Source organism: Astyanax mexicanus, chromosome 21, assembly GCF_023375975.1.
Source record: "Astyanax mexicanus isolate ESR-SI-001 chromosome 21, AstMex3_surface, whole genome shotgun sequence".
In the NCBI taxonomy this organism is placed as follows: domain Eukaryota; kingdom Metazoa; phylum Chordata; class Actinopteri; order Characiformes; family Acestrorhamphidae; genus Astyanax; species Astyanax mexicanus.
In genome coordinates, this window is record NC_064428.1 from 22811796 (window position 1) to 22833800 (window position 22005).

At 37.1% G+C, this 22005-nt stretch overlaps 2 protein-coding genes across 2 annotated transcripts; one reads left to right on the top strand and one right to left on the bottom strand.

Annotated features, from left to right (window-relative positions):
• Positions 1-1198: 1198 nt before the first annotated feature.
• On the bottom strand, positions 1199-6332 carry LOC103036216 (toll-like receptor 13). Its single transcript, XM_049469846.1, has 3 exons — positions 6105-6332; positions 5865-5939; positions 1199-5367 (listed from the first exon to the last, which is right to left on the bottom strand). Exon 3 carries the CDS (start codon positions 5240-5242, stop codon positions 2408-2410), a length of 2835 nt encoding a protein of 944 aa, XP_049325803.1. The 5' UTR covers positions 5243-5367; positions 5865-5939; positions 6105-6332; the 3' UTR covers positions 1199-2407.
• Positions 6333-8254: 1922 nt separating this feature from the next.
• Positions 8255-17249, top strand: LOC103035902 (toll-like receptor 13). The gene is made up of 2 exons (XM_007259051.4): positions 8255-8818; positions 13808-17249. Exon 2 carries the CDS (start codon positions 13888-13890, stop codon positions 16780-16782), a length of 2895 nt encoding a protein of 964 aa, XP_007259113.3. The 5' UTR covers positions 8255-8818; positions 13808-13887; the 3' UTR covers positions 16783-17249.
• Positions 17250-22005: the final 4756 nt, after the last annotated feature.

A 22005-nucleotide genomic window follows, 5' to 3' on the forward strand; every position in this document is an offset into this window, starting at 1 on the left:
CAGTGGTGGACTGACTATTAAATATATTTTATCATCTCTTTCATGGACATAGCTTTCTTCTAAAAAAAACACTCAACACGCCATTATTGTCCAAATAGCTTATGGAATGAACTTATGGAATTAACTTATGGAATAAACTTATGAAATGAACAAATGGAATAAACTTATGGACAAAAAAAAAACGTATGGAATGAACTTATGGAATAAACTTATGGAATGAACAAATGGAATAAACTTATGGAATGAAATTATGGAATGCATTTATGGAATGAACTTATGAAATGAACAAATAGAATAATGAACTTATGTAATGAACCTAAGAAATGAACTTATGGAATTAACTAATGAAATTAATTAATGGAATTAACAAATGGAATGAACTTGAATGGAATGAACTGGAATGTTGCTAAGTGCTTTCAAATATTAAGTTTTGTTTTTCTATCAGTTAAGCATGAATTAGCCTGTTTGTGTTTTGCCAGTTAGCAAAGTGAACACTCAGAGTATACAAGTTTGGCCAGCAACAGCTTACTTGCATAAAAGTGACAGACCCTTTAATGGCTTAATATTGCAAAGAAAACAAGTTCATATTCATAAAGTTTTAAGAGTTCAGAAATCAACATTTGGTGGAATAACCCTGGGTTTCAATCACAGTTTTCATGTCTCTCAGCATGTTCTCTTCCACCAGTCTTACACACTGCTTTTGGATAACTTTATGCCACTCCTGGTGCAAAGAATAAAGCAGTTCAGCTTGCTATGATGGCTTATGATCATCCCTCTTCCTATTGATTATATTCCAGAGGTTTTCAATTTGGTAAAATAAAAGAAACTCATCATTTTAAGTGGCCTCTTATTTTTCCCAGAGCTGTATGATGTATTATTGATCACATGGCTTGTGTCTTTATTTCATTAAGGTAGAACCTGCACAAACCATGGCTCTATATGTAAGAAGCATTTTGCTACATAGCTTTCTTAAATGCACATTATTGCCTTCAGTAAATCATCACATAAAGATAATTAATTAAATTGAATGTGAATTAATGTTTAGGAGATTCAATGTCTCTTATATTTGTGCTTATGTACAAATATTGTTTCTACACAGGAATTATTAAAAATAAACACTGATATTAGTAATTAGTTTAATTTTTATTTCCAATATTGTAACAAATAATAAAGAAAAAATAAATTTAGAATTAGTAAAGTAAGAGTATAATAAAAGTCAATAACAAAAGCTTCCACTTTAGTAAAAAACAACATAAAAAATAACCAGCCTTTAAAGCATATCAATACAAAAGTATAAACATATAAAACAAATTTAAAATCACGCATCCAATCATGTGAAGAAAATTAAGACACCCAATTGAATAATTATAAAAAGAAATAACATATCTGTGTCTAATCTTGTTTTTATTTATCTCTGTATGAATATGTGAATTATTTTTTAAAATATGCAACACATGCATGTTATCTGCATTGCTGTGTAAATGACAAGGAACAAATTGAATCTGACATTTTCAATTACGATTTGCAGGTGCATGCAGGCGCTGCACATAATGGTACAGGAGCAAATGCTTATGCTTGTGACTCCTGTATCTATTAAATTAGCACATATTTATATGCAGTAATAAAAGTATTATGACTGCAGTCTGTTATACTCATTCAATACATGAACATTGGTTCAGATATTGGTCTGGAACTTTTTTGGGCTACGTTAATCTGCTGTGTAAATGTAACCAATAATGTAATAGGGAAATAAATGTCATTTTATAAATAATTAAATAGATTTGCCAGATGTTTTAAATGCGTTGTATTTTGTTTGTGATAAGAGCCAGTTGGTTTAACCCCAAGACACATGATGGAAAATGTACAGTAAACTTTGTACATGTACCTATACATTGATAAACCATTAAGGTATTTTTTCACATTGCCAGGGATGTTCCGCTTTTCGTTCTGCTCTGTTCGATGCTATTGCTGACGCAGAGGATTGCTTGCTAATAATTGTGAGGTTTTTTGAAAACATGTCACGTCTGTGACCAGTGTTTTGGTGTTTGGTGCGAGCAACAGCATCTTTGTCTTCCTCCTAGTATCTCTCGCCCATGATTTTTCTTGTTTGGACTACAATTTTTCCTTGGTCGCATGAGTTCAAGTCATGCATTTTCTGCTGCACTACGGCTTGGCATGCAGTCATAGTTGAACCAGCAAGCGGTAGCATGGCAGTGGCATGGCATGGGCATGGAAACAAACCGCATTCCACACTGCCCTGGTGGCGAAGAAACAATTGGACCCAATGGGGTTCAGTGCACAGTGGTGCAGCTACCACATTCAACATGAAAGCATCTTTACTTTACTATTTCCTACGCAGTTTGAAGTTCCATTTGAATTGAAAACTTTTACTCCCTACGGTTTATAACTACTGGGCTGACTGCAATGCACTATTATTCTCATCTGAACTTCCCCTGGTTTCCAAGGCGGCTCTCAGCTTCTGCCAGAAGTACTGAGTATCCTTTCCTAGTTTGGGCCACTTAAGGTAGGTGCGCTTCTTTATTAGTCTTCTCATTCTGTAATATGGAGACAACTCAGAGTTTGGAATGTCTTCCAGGAACACCAAAATAAGAACGTCCTTCTTCTCGTCAAAGAGTCGAAAACTGGCCACCTGGATTTCTCTGGAACACCACTCACTCTCCAGGTAGTGGCGACTGATCACGCAGATGGTCTTACGGCTGCTGTAGATTCCATCCACAATGTTATCCACGATTGGTTTACCTGGCTGGAAGTCTCTGTGGTGCAAACACAACCTCCAGCCCTGCTCTCCCTCCAGCTTTGATAACAGCTCTTCCATCACCCAGGGTTCATCATGGGTGTTGTAGGAAACAAAAGCATCATACTGGAAGCCATTTGTCTCTTGCTTTCTTTGATGCTTGCTGTCATAGAGGAAGGACAGGAAAAGGTAGTATGTATAAATGACCTGCCACTTCAAGAAGTTGTAAAAGAAAGTAGTGACTAGTGTCAAAAGAACTAAAGCACTAGTGGAGATAAAACAAATAAAACCAACATCAACACTGCATGAGTTCACATCGAGATTCATGAGTTTTTTCCCTCTGAGGTCTACAGGGTAGTTGCACTGGAACTTGTCTGCATTTAGAACTTGTGTTTCTTTGCCATTGATTGTCCAGTTAATGAACCATGCATTGGTACAGTCACATGAAAATGCATTTTCTTGAAGGTCAAGGTACATCAGTTTTGAAAGGAAGTCGATTACAGTCTTGTTGACAACCGATATGGCATTGTGTCTTACAAACAAGAGACGTATTTCAGAAAGATTGGCTGGCACAAGGAAGTCGATGGATTGCAAGCCGGTTTGGACCATGACAAGCCTGTAGAGTTGTTTGATTGGCCAAAATATTTCTGGAGAGAGTAGTGAAAACTCATTTTTGCTCAGATCTAAGAACCTTAGATCAGGAGTGTGTTTAAATGTGTGAGGATGTAGGGATGTTATGCCAAGACTTCCAGCCCAAAGCAAATTTAAAGAGGTCAATCCCTCCAAAAAGTTTAAAGGAATGTTTTCCATTCCTTTATGGTGTTGACTGTAAATCCCTAGCACCTCCAAGTGTGGAAGAAAAGCAAAAGGTGGTTCTCTAAGGCTAGTTTGGGTGGAATAAGAAATGTAGTTGTTGTTCAACCAAAGATACAATAAGTTTGGTAGTCCAGAAAAAACAGAAAGTCTTATTGAGCTCTGTGTGATCTTGTTTGATTGCAGGCTCAGTACAGTTAAGTTTGTTAGTCCTTCAAATGCGCCTGGTTCGATATATGTAATCTGGTTATCTTGTAAATATAAATATCTCAGATAGCCCAAACATCTAAAATCTCCTTTATTAATGGAATTTAGCTTATTTTGACTCAAATCAAGCAATTCTAATTTCTGGACTCCTGACGTAAAATAACCTTTTAAGGTGAATATTTCTGTACTCATTATCAAGCTTTGTAAGTTGTTCAGATTTTGAAAAGCACACAGTTCCACAGTATGCAAAGGATTTCTGTAAATGTGAAGTTTTGATAATTTTTTAAGATTTGCAAAATCTACACATTTTAACTCTTTTATGGAATTGTAGCTCAGGTCTATGGTCTCCAGTGTGGATATATTTCTCATGGCAATAGGAACACTTTTTAGCTTGTTATGACACAGTATTAGTTTACTGAGATTTTTAAGTGATGAAAATGCTAAACTTGATATACTTATGAGATTGTTTCTAGGCAAGTCCAGTAGAGTGAGCTGTTTGCATAATCTAAACTCTTGATCTGATATAGAGTTTAGGTTGTTTCCTTGCAAGCGAAAGACTGTTAAAGAGTCAATCCGACAAGCAGCCTTAATGAGTGACTGTGCTTTAATTTTTCCCATGTATTCAATTTTTAGGTAAGTCAGTGAAGAGTTAAGCATTTGTAGCACTGCAGTGATATCTTCTGTTGCCATGTGTATCCCACTTAGGTTCAGTTTGAAAACATTTTGCAGATAATTTTTGTCCTGTACATCCCATCTCATGCTTTCATTAATAAAAGCCAGGTCTATCATCTCAAGCTGAGGGAAGACATCCTGTGTGAGGCTGAAGACTTGCAAAGGATTCCAGGACAAGTCTAAGGCTTTCAGATTTAAGGATGTGTTTGATATTTTCAGTGATTGAAAAGAGGTTATTCCATTGCTTCCTATGTGCACGCGCATAAGTTTGGGTAACATGAAAAGTGGCTGCAGTCTTTCTATGTTCTGTAGATGATTTCCAGACAAATTCACCATCACCAAACTCTTAAGAGGAACAAAGGCGGAGGCACTGATGCTTCTGAGGGAGTTTTTGTCAAGGCGAAGAACAGTGAGGTTATGCAGATTTTGAAAGAATGACCCTTGGATAGTGGTAAGTCTGTTGAAGGCAAGATTCAGACCTTGCAATTCCTCCAAACACCTGAACGCTCCATCCTCCACCTCCTGAAGCACATTGTGTGATACATTCAGATATTTAAGATGTGACAAATATACCAAATCATTGCTCTTTATCTTTGATATGTTATTTTGACATATATCCAGTCCTTTTATGTGGTGGGGTAAGTTCTCTGGTACGGTGCTAAGGCGCTGTTTATTGCATAGAGCCACAAAGTTTGTTGAGTGTGTTGGAATTGCTTTTATGTTACAGTTTTTCACAAAGAAGCCTTGCACCACAGTGGCGTGGAGGTAAAATGACACCAGTATAAAAACCGACATATTGGGTTGTAAGGAGAATTGTCCAAGTTTTTTTTCCAAAGAAATATTGGTTCTTTACATAATTGTTAGGTTGCAGGTAAAGCCTTCAATAGGATGTCTTGTCTTGGCCCGGCTCTTCATATGATCTAAAGGAATCATCAGAAAGAAACCAATATGAGTGATGAGATAAGGAAGGTACCAACTGACAGAGTAATGTGGGACTCACATAGGTAGAACATGCGCTATGTGGGTGTCAGGTGGACAGGGGCTCTAATTCTTACTAGGCATCCCAAAAAAACCTATTGTTACAGTCAACCAGAATCTTACGTGGGTTCTGTCTCAGCCATTTGACCATTGTACTTCCTTCATCCTCAAATGTACCTCCCATGGTTCCTTTAGTACCCCTAGGGGGAGCATCCATATGTGGGGGAACATGGAATTCATGGATAAAATAGGTTGCCAGTTGGACAACTCATACAGCCACCACATGCAGAATAAACATGTAGCTTGAGTTTTGTCATGCTGTCAGGCCTCCCACCTGTCTCTGTGGCCTTAATGAACTCTATTTGCAATGCTCCATACATTTTAGGCCTTTTTCTATGACACACTCAGAGACGTGGTAGGTCATTTTGAAATAGCTTACCTTGATGATATTCTTGTGTTTTCCCCTGACTTCCTCAGGTCACATATGTTTCTGTTCACACTAGAAGCTAACGACCTGTATGCCAAAGCAGAAAAAAACAAAGTTCATGTTATCAATGCAACATTATTAGGCTGTTATTAGTGCTGATGGTGTTGCCACGGATAACAATAAAATTATGCTACTGTTTTGACAGTCAACGACTTGGTATCATTTGAATGCAAGAACAAACTGTGTGAGCACCTCTTTAAATTCTGTTACAGTGGGACCCTCCCACTGGTTTCTGAGAGTATCCAACCAGCCGGGTTTGTGATTCCTGCAGCCAGCACAATATGAAACTTCAGCAATTATAAAGCGGAGCTATTCAGCAGGAAACCAGAAAAGAAAAGAGAAAGGAAGAGGAAGAAAATGAAAAAACAACACAACAGTAATAAATCATTTACACTGGATAAATTAGCTCTAACTTTGGTTTAGACCAAGGTGACATAGCTTCTCTGCTATGCTAGCTATTCTACAGTGATAAACTATTAAAGCCTATTAAAGACCTCCAAAATTGGTTTTGCTCATTTATACTGCCATTTCTTAAGAAACTTTAGCTTAATTACAGGTCCCGATGACATATCTGATGAAAACACCCAGTTCACCACCAGCTAATAAACATATGACCCTTCCAGTATTAAATCATCCATTGCTTTACTTAGCCGACACAGACATGGTAGTGATGTGTAACTAGTGTGTGCTGAACTGGTATGAGTAAAGTAGACACAGCAGTGCTGCTGGAGGTTTTAAACACCTCAGTGTTATTGCTGGACTGAGAATAGTCCACCAACCATAAATATCCACCTCAACACAGACTGACACACCAAGTCAGTGTCACTGCAATGCTAAGACTGACCTCTGGGGTCCTGAACATCGAATAACAATAACAATAAAGTATGCAGAGAAACAGATAGCAGACCACAGTCTGCCATTTTAAAACTACAAGGTGCATCTATATAGTCTGCAAAGAAGGAAATGGACAGTGGGTATAGAAATAGGAAGTTTCCCAATAATCTTAAATAAATAAACACATACATACAACATAAAACATTTCATGTGACTTGTGATGCATGCTATGTTCATTTTTATTAGGTTTTGTGTTAAAATTAAAACACTAAACATTAATTAATGCTTTAGAATATTTAAAAGTGCTCCCTAGTGTGCAGACATGTTTAAAGTACTAAAGACCTAAACTTTAGTAAAGTACAAGTACTCTGGCTGTAGCAACAGCACAAGTGCATTTACATGCAGACTTAAATTAAGTCTCTATGCAAAGTTTCCCAAAAGAGAGACTAAACAGTAAGCCTTTGTAAAATCACTATTGTAAAATCACTTAAAGCTATCGAAGGCCAAATAAATTAGAGCAGCTGGTGACAGTACTGAACATCTACTGCTCTGGCTTTATTGATGATGTGGGTTTGGAATGATTTATAACATTTTTATCATTTTAGCAGAGGGGATTCAAGGAACAGAGGTTTAGGGGTGTTGAGCCACACTGCCCTCCATTAAAAAAACACGGCCTGTAAATGATTTTGAGAAAAGTTCCCAGGAGTCATATCAGAAAAATATAATCATTTAGATTCAAGTCAGACACACACCTAATACTGTATGTAGAGGGGCAGGTGTATTACTTTTTAAACAACTTTTTAGCAGATAAAGAGATAAAACATTTTAAATTATTTAGATAAAAAAAACTCCTGAAGCTTCGTTATCTGGTCTAATATAGCTAAAATAGCTAAAAGTGGAAAGCTATTCAAAACTCAGTATGGATTTTCCAGACCATCTGCTCACAATGAGCAATGAAATGGCATATTTATTCTTTCATGTGTATCTAAATATGGCCCTTTATTGTGGAAAACAAACCCAACAGCTTGTGACTGTTTTAAATTAGTTTTATTTTTATTTTTTATTTGTATTTATTATAATTATTTTATTATTATTTTAATTAGTTGATCTTTTTCTTTTTTAAATCATTTTTTTTACTTTTAATTATGATTTTTTACTTTACTTATACTATTATCTTTCCCTTATTTTTAAATCATAAAAATTATTTACTTTTTATGTGTCAATTTGTTTGAATGTTTTATTTTACATATATATTTTATTCATATATATATATATTAAATGTTGATTTAAAATTGGCATTTTTTATTCATTTATTTTTTTTTCTATTTTATTCCATATTATTTCTAATTTCTTATTAAATGTTTTCAATCCCTTTGATGCTGCTTGGCAACATTGTAAATGAGGTTCACCCTCAATGTTTTTTCCCAGCCACACACACACGCGGACACACAAACGCGGACACACACACATGCGCGCGCGGACACATAGCTACATGCGCGTGGATACATACATGCGTGCAGATACATACACGCGTGCGTGCACACACCGACACGCGTGCATATACACGCACGCAAAAACTCGCGCACACACACGAGCGCGCTCGGACACGCATAGGACATATCAGGAGTGGGACATCACGTGAGACAACAGAAGAATAAAAAGCGGTTTAATATTGCGCGCGCGTGCGCGGGCTCGTGCTCAGCAGAGGGATCGTAGATTATCATTGTCGGTTCTTAAGCCAGATATTAAACCCAGGGAAATATATGTAGTGAAGTAAAAGTGGCAGCAGGAGAAAAAATATACAACAGTAAAGCACAGATACATCTTTTTACTACTTTAGAACAGTAGTGAAGTACTTTTACTTCCTTACTATACATCTCTGCTAGTGTATGATGGTTCTAAATCATTTTAGATCATGCACCACCCACTAAATCACTAAAGTACCACCTACAAGTCATGTCAAAGGAACACATGCGTCACATACATTTTAACACAGCCATCTTATTTCTTTTGCCACCTTCTTCACCACATGCATGAAGTTTGCGGGCTTTTTCAATCTGCAACCTAGCATGGTAAGATGTTTAACTATTGTTTCTGGTCAGTGCAGTATATATACTGAGCATATCAGAGAATAAACATGTCATTGTAGGCTTGAATATCTTGAACCCTAGGTAAATTACTCAGCTGTTAATGCAGAAACTACTGTGAATGATAAAAGTAGGGATATAAGAAATGGATGTAAATCATTGTAATAAAACTGTAGTAAAAAAAACTGCCATATAAGCAAACATACAGGGACTTACAGTGGATTAAGTATTACGATTTAAGTATTTAGTGGGTTAAGTATTAAGACTTAAACTTTTTAAAACTAAACAACACACTTAAAAGTACCAGGACTGCCCAAACATTTGCATTGGACTGCATTATGTTAATAAATAGCACTCTTAAACCAAACAATAAAAACAGCCAATAACACTTACCTTTTAAAAAAAGACCGCATGCAGCACTTTGGGTTAAAGTAGGACTGCCGTACTGAAGATTGCTCATCACTGATGTACTCAGTCTGATGCTGCTTCAGTCTAAAAAAAACACACACCATTAGAACACACATTTCAGTTCCTGAATCATGAACCACCCATATGCTATGTGGCAATACGGTTAAACCGTATTATATGGTTAAACCAATAGATGAAGACTTTACATTCGGAGCACCAGGGTTGTAAAGGTACACAGCTACTGTACATTTACAACCCTGGTATTGTCAATATGAAATGTACAGAAGAAAAAAGGTTATGTAATAAAATCTTAGTTGGATGAAGGTAAAAGTTCAGAGACAAAATACAAATTTTAAATAAAACTGGTCACTTAAATTTACCCAAAAAAACATGCAAATAAAAGTAAATGCACAGCAGATACAATTAATTTATTTTTCTGTTTGGTGGTTTGTAACTTGTGGTTTGTGATGGTGGGGTACTTGTCTTTGCACATGAATAGGCCTGGTCCTGTGCAGTTTTAGGGAATGAGTTGAAAAGTAATTTCAGTTCCTGAAAGATGCTGCAGTTCTTGAAATAAGTCAGAGCCACCCAGTTCCCATGTGACAGTGCTGTAAATAGCTTTGTTTTAAATGCTGCAACAGATGAAGATTTCCATTAAGAATACCAATGTGATAAAAGTACAGAGACTCAGACAGCTCTTTTCTACGGATGTGGAACCAGCACCTTTCTGGTTCGCAAACCTAATGTGGAAGCGTTACCTTTTCCTCCAACAAAAGTAGGTTTCGGAACCAAGGACGTTCGTTTGCAGCGGAATTCGAAGAATACTAGTTTATTTAGCGCAACCCTTGACCCCTTCTGTTCACAACCGCTGTGCAATGCCCTCTGTTGATGGCGTATGATGTGACGGTTTGGTGGTTCCACAAAACTGGTGGAAATGCGGGCTGGCTCGCTGAAAAGCACCTCATATATACCTTATTCTTATAAGCCAGAGTTCTTTTTTCGAAAAAAGGATTCGAACTGGCGATCTCCTGATCTTTGTGGCAGCGCCTTAGTCTGCTGTACCACTCGGAGCTCGTAATTTAGAGTTCTTTTGGTGAAAAGAACTTAGATTGAAAAATGTGAGAGCCAATACTCACTGGAGTAAACGTTTAAACACAATTGCTAAAAAAAATGGCTCATTTTAATATTTGTGATTGTAATGACAATAGTGAACCTGTACCGAGGCTAAAGTCAGCCTCGTGAACCTCTATCCTGGACATAGGATTAGATATGGTTGGGCATGGCACACAGTCTCCGTTTGCGCTTCAAAAAAATATGTAGACAGCGCGTCCGAGACCACATACCACACAAAACAAACAAAATTATATAAAGTCTTTATATCAGTAACACACACGCAGCCAAACAGCTACTAGCGACATTAACATAAGTCAAAAAGTAGACCAGTAGGGGTGTAACATTCATTGTAGCACAATGCATCAAGATTCAACAATGTGGAGATGCGCATCGAGAGTGACGTTGCGCTACGGTGCGCTTCAACGCGGTATACGGTCTACTGAGCGGAGACATTTCCGCTTTCCGACGCCGGTCAACAGGCAGTATTGATTTCTATATACAATATCTTCAGAACTGACCAAAAATAACAATAAATGAATAAATAAACTCAACCGCTCAATTAAAGATCAAGCTGTCCTGGTGCCTCCTCCTCACCACAGTGGCTGTTTGTGGATTTATCAAGGCTGTTACGCTGATCGAATGGTTAATGAAGGGCGAACAATATTTCTCTTTTGACACCTACATTCATTTATTCCTTGACTTGTAACTTGTTCCTGAAAGGTCGTTTAGCGCATCGTTTAAGCTTCTACAGAAGCAAGTACAGAGAGCGAGAGACAAGAGCATGCAAAGGGCTTTAAGATGTAGGAATCTTGATGCTGAATGACACCGGGCGCTGCTCCATTTCCCACCATGCGGAACTCACATGGGTGCCTATTGAACTAAATAAATGTTGTTTAATTCTCGAATTAATTAAATAATACATTTAGTCTTAAGGATATTTTATAATTCTCCATTTCAAATAATATATTTAGTTTTAAGTCTATTTTATAATTCTCCGTTTCAAATAATATTTTGAGTTTTAAGTCTATTTCTGGCAGAACCATCACAGGCTCGGGTTAGGTCGGGCTGGATTTTTGTGGGCCGATCTAAAGTCTAATCTGAACAATGTTGTAAAATCCAGCCCGACCCGAGCCTGTATCCGTTCTGCCCAAGCCCGACTCGACCCGCACCATAAACTGTCATTATGAGCCCGAGGTACAAAAGTAATCCGAATATGACGCTGGTGAAAAATCTGAAGTAAGTTCGGCTTCTGATCCGTTCTTATAATTTTATCCGTTCTTTTGAGTTTGAGTATTTTGTGCAGAAATGTCCTTTCTTTTTACTTATTTTGGTACTTTTTAAAGTACCCTACATTCACTACCCTAGCCTTGGAAAAATTGATGCTTTTTTGCTAATTATGGTCACTGAGAAGATAAGATAACTCATCCTGCAAGAGTAAAAATATATGGTTGCAAGGGTGACTGAACAGGGCTTCCTGTTAGAAATGTTTTATCATTTTTTTGACATGTTCTGGAGTAGCAATAGGTTATATGTACCATTTAAATTCCGAAATTACAGAAGGCTCATCAAGGATTTTTTTGCTGTCTTGACAGAAAAAGTTGTAAAACATTTTTTGGTGTCTTCATTTGAAAGCATGTGCACTGACTGTTTTTAAAGGGTAGTTCTGTATTTGTACGTCACACTCCCTCGTACACTATGATACTGAAAACAAGACTAAAGTCGAAACAGATGTCTTGTTTGTAAACTTTTTGCTCTATTAGTCCTGTTTATCTTATCTCTGCAGTAATTTTGGTAAGTTTTCTTTTGGTTTTCTAAATAATAATGTACTATTTAATCTAAATTTTGATTTAAGGTTATGCAGTCCTACCACTAGAGTATTTTTTAAATTATATCTCGATCAAGAATTAAAGATGTCGAAATGTTCATTCAAATGTTTATGTTTGTCCCAAATTTAAACTACTGTATTTACTCTTACTTGCCTTATATATTGACACTTTATTTCAGCTGTTCGAAATATATGTTTAATTAGCAAGTAATTAGCAAGACTGCTGGTGAAACTTGTTCTGTATCAAATGTGACTCACTAAAATCATCTGCCATGTTGTGTTTTGTTGTTTGTATAATCTGCTTCATTTATGATGTGGCATTGTTATTTGGTACCTTTATTCATGCTCTACAAACTTCTAACAATATCTGTCAAATATTCCTAGCATTTAACATTGCTTAATCAGATGTTCAAGCTGGTTTAGATGATTGACTATTTAGCATCATGTTTGAGTTTGACATGATCAACCAGAACATGCTGGTTGACCAAATTGACTAGAAAGACCAAGCAGGATGATGGTTACCCAACTAGCTTACCAGCAAATGATGTTTCACATGTGTGGTTGAGGGCTGTTTAATCACTTGACAGAACCATGCTGAGCTCTTAGCTGAGTTCCTCAGTCACTTTCAGAACTATCCTAAAATAACTTTTGGAGGAAGCGCTCACTGTCACGCTCTCGCTTTCAATTATGTTTAAATTTTAGATATGTACACCACTTACTGTAATTAATATCTGGTTATCAATGCTGGTTATTGTTGCTTAAACAATCAGGAAGAGTTAATTTCACCTCCTTGTTGTCAGGAAAGAGAATAAATTACCTGAATTATTGTCTTCCACGTGTCTTGAGAGGTACTTCCTCATGTCAAGCCATACTTGAAGTTCAAAGGGCTCTAGGTACAGGTTGGGTTTGATCAGTTCCACCAGGTTGGGAGAATTTGAACAATTTTTGGCTTCACCGGCTAGCATCAGGGTTTTATATCTGATGCAAGGGCATGTAGCAAGCACTACGACTCAGTCTAGGATTAGGCTGTGATAGTATTGACAAAAAGAAGTACTTTTGCTTGAGGGATGAGCATAGGCCAACTCTAAACAAACCAACTATAAAGAAACAACCAACTAAACCTGAAATTAAAGAAAGCAAACACAAAAAACTACCCTAACTCCCTGCTACCAAAACGGGAGACAATGGTAGTCAAACAAAATGGCATCTACCTCCTACTTTTCTCCAAAGAAAAATGAGAAACTGTAACAAAAAGCTATAAAACAAACAGAACACAAAATGAAAATTCCAGGTTGGTCTTAGAAGGACATTTTTCCAGGTTAGGAAAGGGGAGGAGCCTTGAATGTGTCTCTTCTGGTGCGCCAAGTTTGGTACTGCACCTACAAAACACAAACAGAAAACAGCATAAGCCAGCACATAAGGGGAAAATTACAACCAGTGGTCGTTACACTAGGGATGGATGGATAAACCTTGGGAGGTTAATGATGTATGCTAAAGAAGGTGTTGAATTTCAGATTAGGTGCAAAGGCAAGAAATGTGTGGCAGTTTTATTATATATGTTTAGCTACTGTACATTTAAACCTTTTTGGTTTACGTGTCAATAAGTCCTTTTTTCACTCTCCTTCTAGATTGTTTGGTGCTGGCAAGGACGCTAACCAAGTTTAACCTGAAGCATCACATCAACAACGGCAGTGCTGGATACACAAAAATGAACATGTCCACAATACTTCACAGAGGACATCACACCCCATTGGTGATATTCTGTACATGCCTCCTGCTAGTACTGTCCTGTGTTGTACAGATACCTCCATCAAATGGATTTTTTGTAAATAACTGCAACATGAGAGGTTCTCTAAAAGAGCCAGTAAATTTGACGGCGTCATGCAACAACAGGGAACTTAACACTGTTCCACAAAACCTGCCAGACCAAACAAGAGTGCTGGACTTTTCTAACAACAAGCTCCTAAACATAAAGAAAACAGATTTCACCCACCTTACCGTGCTCAGACAACTGAATGTGTCGCACAATCTGATCCAGGATATAGAGGATGGGGCTTTCGTGTCCTTGACATCCTTGATGGAGTTGAATCTAGCCTACAACAAACTCACTACCATCTCATCAGGATGCTTCCAAAATCTGTTCAACCTCACTTTGCTACGACTGGATGAAAATAATATTACATACATCACTGCTTCTGCCTTTGTTCCCCTTATTAGTTTGGTAATGCTGAATTTATCCGGTAATAATTTAATCCACATATATCAAGCCCAACCTGCCTTTCAGTTGCTCCACATTCAAGAGCTTTACATGGGGAGAAACGGATTTAGTTATTTCCAATCATCAGAGGTTTCAAACACATCCTTAAACCTGAAAGTCTTAGATCTGTCTCAGAATCTCTTAGAGGTCTTCAAGATGACGGCAGATATTTTCCCTCAGCTTGAATCTCTAGATCTGGCATTCAGCAAAGGAAGCATAATATGGGATGTGCAGGACACCAACTACTTCAGAAATGTTAGGACCCTTAATTTAAGTGGGACACATGAGAAAATGGAACCCGTGCTGCAAACCTTCAACAGCTCATTGACCTCACTTCGGCTCTACCAGTTCAGAGAGCAAAAAGTAAAACCATTAATTACAAAGGCATGTCTGATAAAATCTCTAAGAACTCTACATTTGCAGTTGAATAGCATGGAATACATATCAGAGAAGGAACTCAAAAACTGCACTGATCTAGAAGTGCTGGACTTGTCTGAAAACAGTCTCACTAACATAACAAATATGGCATTCGGGTCAATGACAAAACTCAGTAGACTGAGTCTGTCCAGAAACATATTGGACAGTGTACCAACAGCCATTGGCAGTGTGTCGTCTTTGAAAACCCTCGATCTCAGTTTCAACAGCATTGAGGTTTTAACATGTTCAGATTTCAACAACCTGATACAGTTACAAACTCTTAATATTTACAGGAATCCGTTGTCTTCAATTGAAAATTGCACATTTCAAAACCTTATTAATTTGAAGACTCTAATTATTAGCTTCAGCAGACTTATTTCTGTGAAACACTGCTTCAGAATGTGTCTTCAGAAACTAGAGTTTTTGGATTTAACACAAAACAAGTTGAACTCCATTCATAAAGGAGATTTCGGAGATTTACAATCTCTCACTCATTTGCTTTTAAATGACAATCAAATAAGTAACATAGAAGATGGAGCTTTTGATGGACTTAATAAACTGAAGGTACTTTACCTGCAATCAAACAAAATCCCAACAGATTCACTAAAGGCATCCGTTTTCTCAGGACTTGCTAACCTAAAATGTCTTATGCTGAACAGCAATTTCTTTTCATATTCATATCAGCACAATCTCATCGATCCACCTTTTGCAGATTTGGAATCTTTGGAAACTTTAGCAATTCACAATCAAGGCCACAAAGGGATGACGAACATCCCTTCAAACTTTTTGCAAGGACTGACATCATTACAGGAATTTACAGCAGGAAATCTCAACCTAAATTCTCTGGATTCAAAAACATTCTCACACACTCCAAGACTGCAAAGCCTGGACCTCAGGAGGAACGAATTAACAACGGTCTCCCCAGAAGTATTCGAGCCCCTCCAACAACTCAGCAGACTCTCTATGTCCTCGGCTGATTTGCAATCTCTTGACTTTCTCATGCAAGCAAACCTCACTGAAATTCAGTACTTGCAAGTCAGCAGGAACGCACTGGCTGTCATCAATCAAACACTGATTTCATCATTCCCCAAATTAGTCTTTATAGACCTGCAAGAAAATACTTTCAGCTGTGACTGCAGCAATTCCTGGTTTGTTGACTGGGCGCAAAAGAACAACGACACACAAGTTTTAAATGCGGATAAATTAACATGCAATTACCCCTCAAACCTCAGGGGAAGTAAGCTTATGGCGCTTGACTTTGAGTCATGCACTGTGGATCAGGGTTTTTATTATTTTATTTCGACCACCATATTCATTCTTCTGATTATGCTTAGCTCCATCCTTCATCATTTCTTGAAATGGCAAGTTGTCTATGCCTATTATCGCCTACTGGCTTTTCTCTACGACAGCAAGCAGCAGAGACAGAATGGGAAGTCCAGTGGTTTTCAGTACGATGCTTTCATTTCCTATAACACTCAAGATGAACTGTGGGTTATGAGTGAACTGATACCTCAGGTGGAGGGAGAGCAGGGCTGGAGGTTGTGTTTGCACCACAGAGACTTTCAACCAGGTAAACCAATCATGGAAAACATTGTGGATGGGATCTACAGAAGTCGGAAAACAATCTGCGTGATCAGTCGCCACTACCTGGAGAGCGAGTGGTGTTCCAGAGAAATCCAAGTGGCCAGTTTTCGACTCTTTGATGAAAAGAAAGATGTTCTCATTCTGGTGTTCCTGGAGAATATTCCTGCTCATCAGTTGTCTCCATACTATCGAATGAGAAAGCTAATAAAGAAGCGTACCTACCTCAGCTGGCCCAAACCAGGAGAGGATACTCGTGTCTTCTGGGAGAAGCTGAGAGTTGCTTTAGAGACCAAAGGGACTTATGAAGAGGAAAGTCTTCTACTTTCTGGGATAAGGAGGACCTAGGAAGTTTTCTAATAATGTGGGGAAAAGGACTGAACCATTTGCAGGAATGTTCACTTACATACCCTCATGGCAAAATAAATGTGAGGGTTTCAACCCTGAAAAAATTATATTAACTGTGAAGCATGGTGGTGGTAAGAATTGTATGAGGGTTTTTTGGAAATGAGATATTACACAATGAGAAAAGAGGAGGGTTTTGGGGATAGTGACCCAAAATACACTTCAAAGATGGTTATGAAATTGATTAACATGAATTTTTTGGAATTAATTGACCATCACAATATGTGATGTGACAATATGTGACAATATGTGGACTTTGCTTAAACATAACTGGCAGGTATATTTAGCAAGATATTTAACTGAATTCTAACATTTCAGGGAAAAATGGTTAAAAATCCACCAACAACCCGGCTGTCAAAAGCACATGGTCAAGTTACAACCTGGTCAAATATTGTATGAACTTTCTAAACAATATACAGTATTGTTATGTACACAATATAATTTTGTGGCTGTGGTGATTTTAGAAAACAATTCAAATTTGTGCACCCAATTCTTGCGTTTTGCTTATTAAATATGTATGTTAGCACTCAACCTACCCCACAAAAGAAAATCATTAAAAGTCTAAGTTTTAAGTTCTAAATAAGTATTTTTTTTAATAAGTATGATGTTCATAAGGAAAAAAAAATACAGAAAAATAACTGTAAGAAATTCACCTAACTGACAGTTCAAATTAAAATGCCTGAAGCCAGATTAAAAAGGTTGCCCAATTACTGCACAAATGGAAAACTAGTTTACCAAGAAGAATATTTTTATTGCCCTTATTTGTTTATTTTTTTTTTTTCCATTTTTTTTTTTGAAAAAAAAAAAATGCAATAGAGAGTGAACAAGCATGAAGGAGTGTCCAAAGTTTTTAGAATGTAAATAACCTTTTTTTTTTTTACAGCAGAGAAAAAAAAATATTTTGTATCATCTACATTTGTAGTCCATATACATGCAAATGCCTGGTAAGAGGTTAATGACAATTTTTATCACAATATTAAGCACTCTATTCAAATCAAATTAAATCAAATCAAATTTATTTGTATAGCGCTTTTTACAACTGGTGTTGTCACAAAGCAGCTTTACAGAAACGTGATCACAGGACAAAGAATCAGGCAAAATATTAAACATAGAAAATACAGAATACAGAACCACCAGTTAGCACAGAGGCAAGGAAAAACTCCCTCAGAGCTGGAGGAGGAGGAAGAAATCTTGGGACACCAAGACTCACGTGTAAGGGGGGGACCATCCTACCACTGGTCAAACCAAATTATTTTTTAAAAAGTCTTTATACATCCACATAGGTTTTATATATTCAAGAGTACAGCAGCGCCACTAATGGAAGCAGTTAGAGTTCATGTAAGCTTGGATGTAATCTGTAGAGGAAAGTAAGATGGATGATGAGCAGCTGATCTATGGTGGGTGATGGAGAAGGGCTGACTTCAGAAACTTCCATCACTCTGGCCGAACAGAGGACATGAGAGCCTGGGGGTCCAACATCGATCGGTATCGGGTCAGACTGTTGGGCAGTAAGTAACTCGGAGGAAGGCAGAGAGATGGAATTAACTGGATTTATGTAAAACAGAGAGTATAAAATATTATCAGAGTGTAGCTAATGGCAGATCTGAATAAAACAGCATAACTAAAGGGAGAGAGTCAGAAGGTAACATAGACAAGGAGGCTCCCTGAAACACTGGCATCCACCCACTCCACCGTCCACAAACCTGAGTGACTGAGTGCAGTGGGAGAAAAACAGCACCAGCAACTCAGTTTACCAGAATTCCCTCTGTCCATGAACCCCTGGATCTGCAACTTTATCTAAAGGGAAAAACATTAATTACCAAAAGCTAAACTAAACAAGTAAGTTTTCCGTCTAGACTTAAAGATTAAGACTGTGTCTGAGTCCCGAACATATTCGGGGAGATACATTCTTCAATAAATAAAATAGAATGAGTTTTTGTGAGAATATATTTTTTGTTATTTTTTCAAACATATTTTGCACACGCAACAACGCACCACAATAAGGTCATCAGCAAATAATTAAAAAAGATGTTGACAATAATAATACAATGAATGCATATATTACATTAATTACATAATGGGATTAGTTATTTCTATGTACTCTCATAATAATTCAACCTATACAACACAAAAAGGGAAAAATTGTGTTGTATATTGTATAAAACTTCAGGAAACCCACCCAAGGACATTTAGCTCATTTGTTTAAGTGCATACTTCCACCTTCTGTGCAATTCCTGCATATGCAGTTTAACAGTGCACTAATTATTGAAACACACATTTTTTTGGTAAGCTTATTAACCATCAACCTATACACAGGTGAGGAAAGTTAAGGTGGTCAATTGCTAGTTTTTCTCCTTTTTCAAAAGAGTGGCAATATGCAAGCCTCAAATCGACACTCAAATTACTTGAAAACAAAGACTGTTCAACATCATGGTTTAGGGGAAGGATTCAAAAAGCAATCTCAGCAATTTCAGCTGTCAGTTTCCACTGTAAGAAGAGGAAATGGATCACCACAGGCACAGTTTTGTTCTTCTGATAGAATTAAAATTTAGTTATTTGGAGGGCAGTATGCATGGTGAGAAAAGACCACAGCATTCCAAGTCAAACACCTGCTATCCACAGTTAAAATTTGGCGGTGGTTCCATTATGATGTGGGGCTGTGTGGTCAGTGCAGGTACTGGGAATCTTGTTGAGGCTTGCGTACTTGAGAACTATGTTCAACCATCAGTTACTGGGGTCAGGGCTGGATACTTCAAGAAGACAATTCACTTTGGTCTCTTTTCCCTTTCTTTTGCAGGTTCACTTAAAGATTGCATCTTATTTGCATTTCACATACATTCACATAGAGAATCCTTATTACGCCTCAAATAACCAGAAACTTTGTATATCACAGTACATCTTTAGGTACATTTTACCTCTAAACTTTTATCAGAGCACTTTCAATGACAGTTTCTACAAAAAATATATGTTTATATCAGTTGCGAACCGTGACCCTGGAACCTCTGCCCTTTATAGCCACCTGTTTTTTGTTTCCCACCCGTTTTCGTTTTCCGCACGTTTTTGTTTACCGCCCGTTTTCATTTTCCACTCGTTTTCGTTTTCCACCTGTTTCCATTTCGCACCTCATTTCGAACCCACTTGGGCTGTGTGTTTATTTTTTCTCCTTTCATCTTGCTTTGAGATCTACTGTTCTGCAAGTTTGTTCATCAACCTTCTGGGCTGGAGAGCTGCTTGTCTGTAGTGGGGGTGAGGGGGACCTGACTATCCAGGGCCCGAGTACGGAGAGGGGCCCATGAAAAAGAATCCTGATTTTTTTTTTTTTGTCGCTCACGTTCCTTGTGTACTGGCATGGACAGGGGCCCACTGACATTGACAGTGTACAGGGCCCAGAATCAGCTGCTACGCCCCTGTGTAGACAACGCTTCCGAGACATCATACCACACAAAACATACACAACTACATAAATTCTTTATATCAAAACCACACACGCAGCCAAACAGTCACTAGCGACATATACAAAAGTCAAAAAGTAGACCAGTAAGGGTGTAACATTCATTGTGACACAATGTGGAGATGTGCATTGAGAGTGACGTTGCGCTACGATGCGCTAAAATGCGGTCTACGGTCTACTGAGCGGAGACATTTCCGCTTTCCGACGCCGGTCAACAGGCAGTATGGATTTCTATATGCAATATCTAAATAATATATTTCGATGTAGGTGTATTTTATAACTCTCCCTTTCAAATATATTTGGTTTTAAGTCTATTTTATAATTCTTCCTTTCAAATAATATATTTGGTTTTAAGTCTATTTTATTATTCTCCCTTTCAAATAATATATTTCGTTTTAAGTCTATTTAATAATTCTCCGTTTCAAATAATATTTTGAGTTTTAAGTCTATTTAATAATTCTCAGTTTCAAATAATATTTTGAGTTTTAAGTCTATTTCTGGCAGAACCATCACAGGCTCAGGTCGGGTCGGGCTGTATTTTGTGGGCCGATCTCAAATCTAATCTGGACAATGTTGTAGAATCCAGTCCGACCCGACCCGAGCCCATACCCGTTCTGCCCGAGCCCGACTCGACCCGCCCCATAAACTGTCATTATTAGGCTTCTGGTCCGTTCTTATAATTTTATCAGTTCTTTTGAGTTTATTTTGTGCAGAAATGTCCTTTCTTTTTATTTATTTTGATGAAATATTATTTCTTTCTGTTGGGATTTCTCTTGTTTTCTTTGTAAATTGTGGTGGCAGCCAGCTTATAGCTTGTTGTGGCCACGATGAGCAGCAGCGCTCAGAAAATGTCTTAATTCACATCTAATTCACATTAAATGCACCTCCACATTACACAAATAGCATCAGCATACAGACACAATCAAACCAGCTGGCACGGCGGCCTAAACAGCCCTAAATAACTTACCCATCAGGGAATTACTTGAAAACGAAAGTAAAATGAAATATTTATATGGAAGGATTGTTTTTGCAGCTCTATATTTTGCTTTAAAGTGAATCACCATGTAAAATTATAAACTGCTCCCTTTTACTGGTAAGATATTATAGAGATCTAAACTTGGAATGGTACTTTCTTTCTCCAAATGACTGGAAACTTTAAAGGATTAAAAACTACTTATTTTATCATTTATTTTGCAGTAAAGAAGAGTTTTTGTATATTCTACTCCTAAAGAAGAGATATTGTGCACTGTTTCTTTAAAAGGCCCCTCCTTTCCTCCAGCAGTCAGCTCTGCTCTTTCTTCTGCTCATATGTCTGCCTGCAGAACTTGCCACCTAAATATATATATATATATATATATATATATATATATATATATATATATATATATATATATATATATATATATATATATATATATATATTTCCATGACTCCCATGTTCTTAGTTTATTAATGTTAATTTTATAATTTCTTATCATTCTTATTTTACTTTATCTTCACTACTATTATTTTTTTCTTCATAATATATAAATTCTTTACTTTTTAAAATTTTAAAATTTAATTTTTTTTTTAAATGTTGTATTTTTCCTTTTTACGTATATATTTTATTTGTCTATAGTAAATGTCAGCTTTAATTTCATTTTTTAAATATATTTTTAATCCCTTTTAAACTGTAAATGCTCTGCGGCATTGTAAATGAGGGTCCCCCTCCAGTG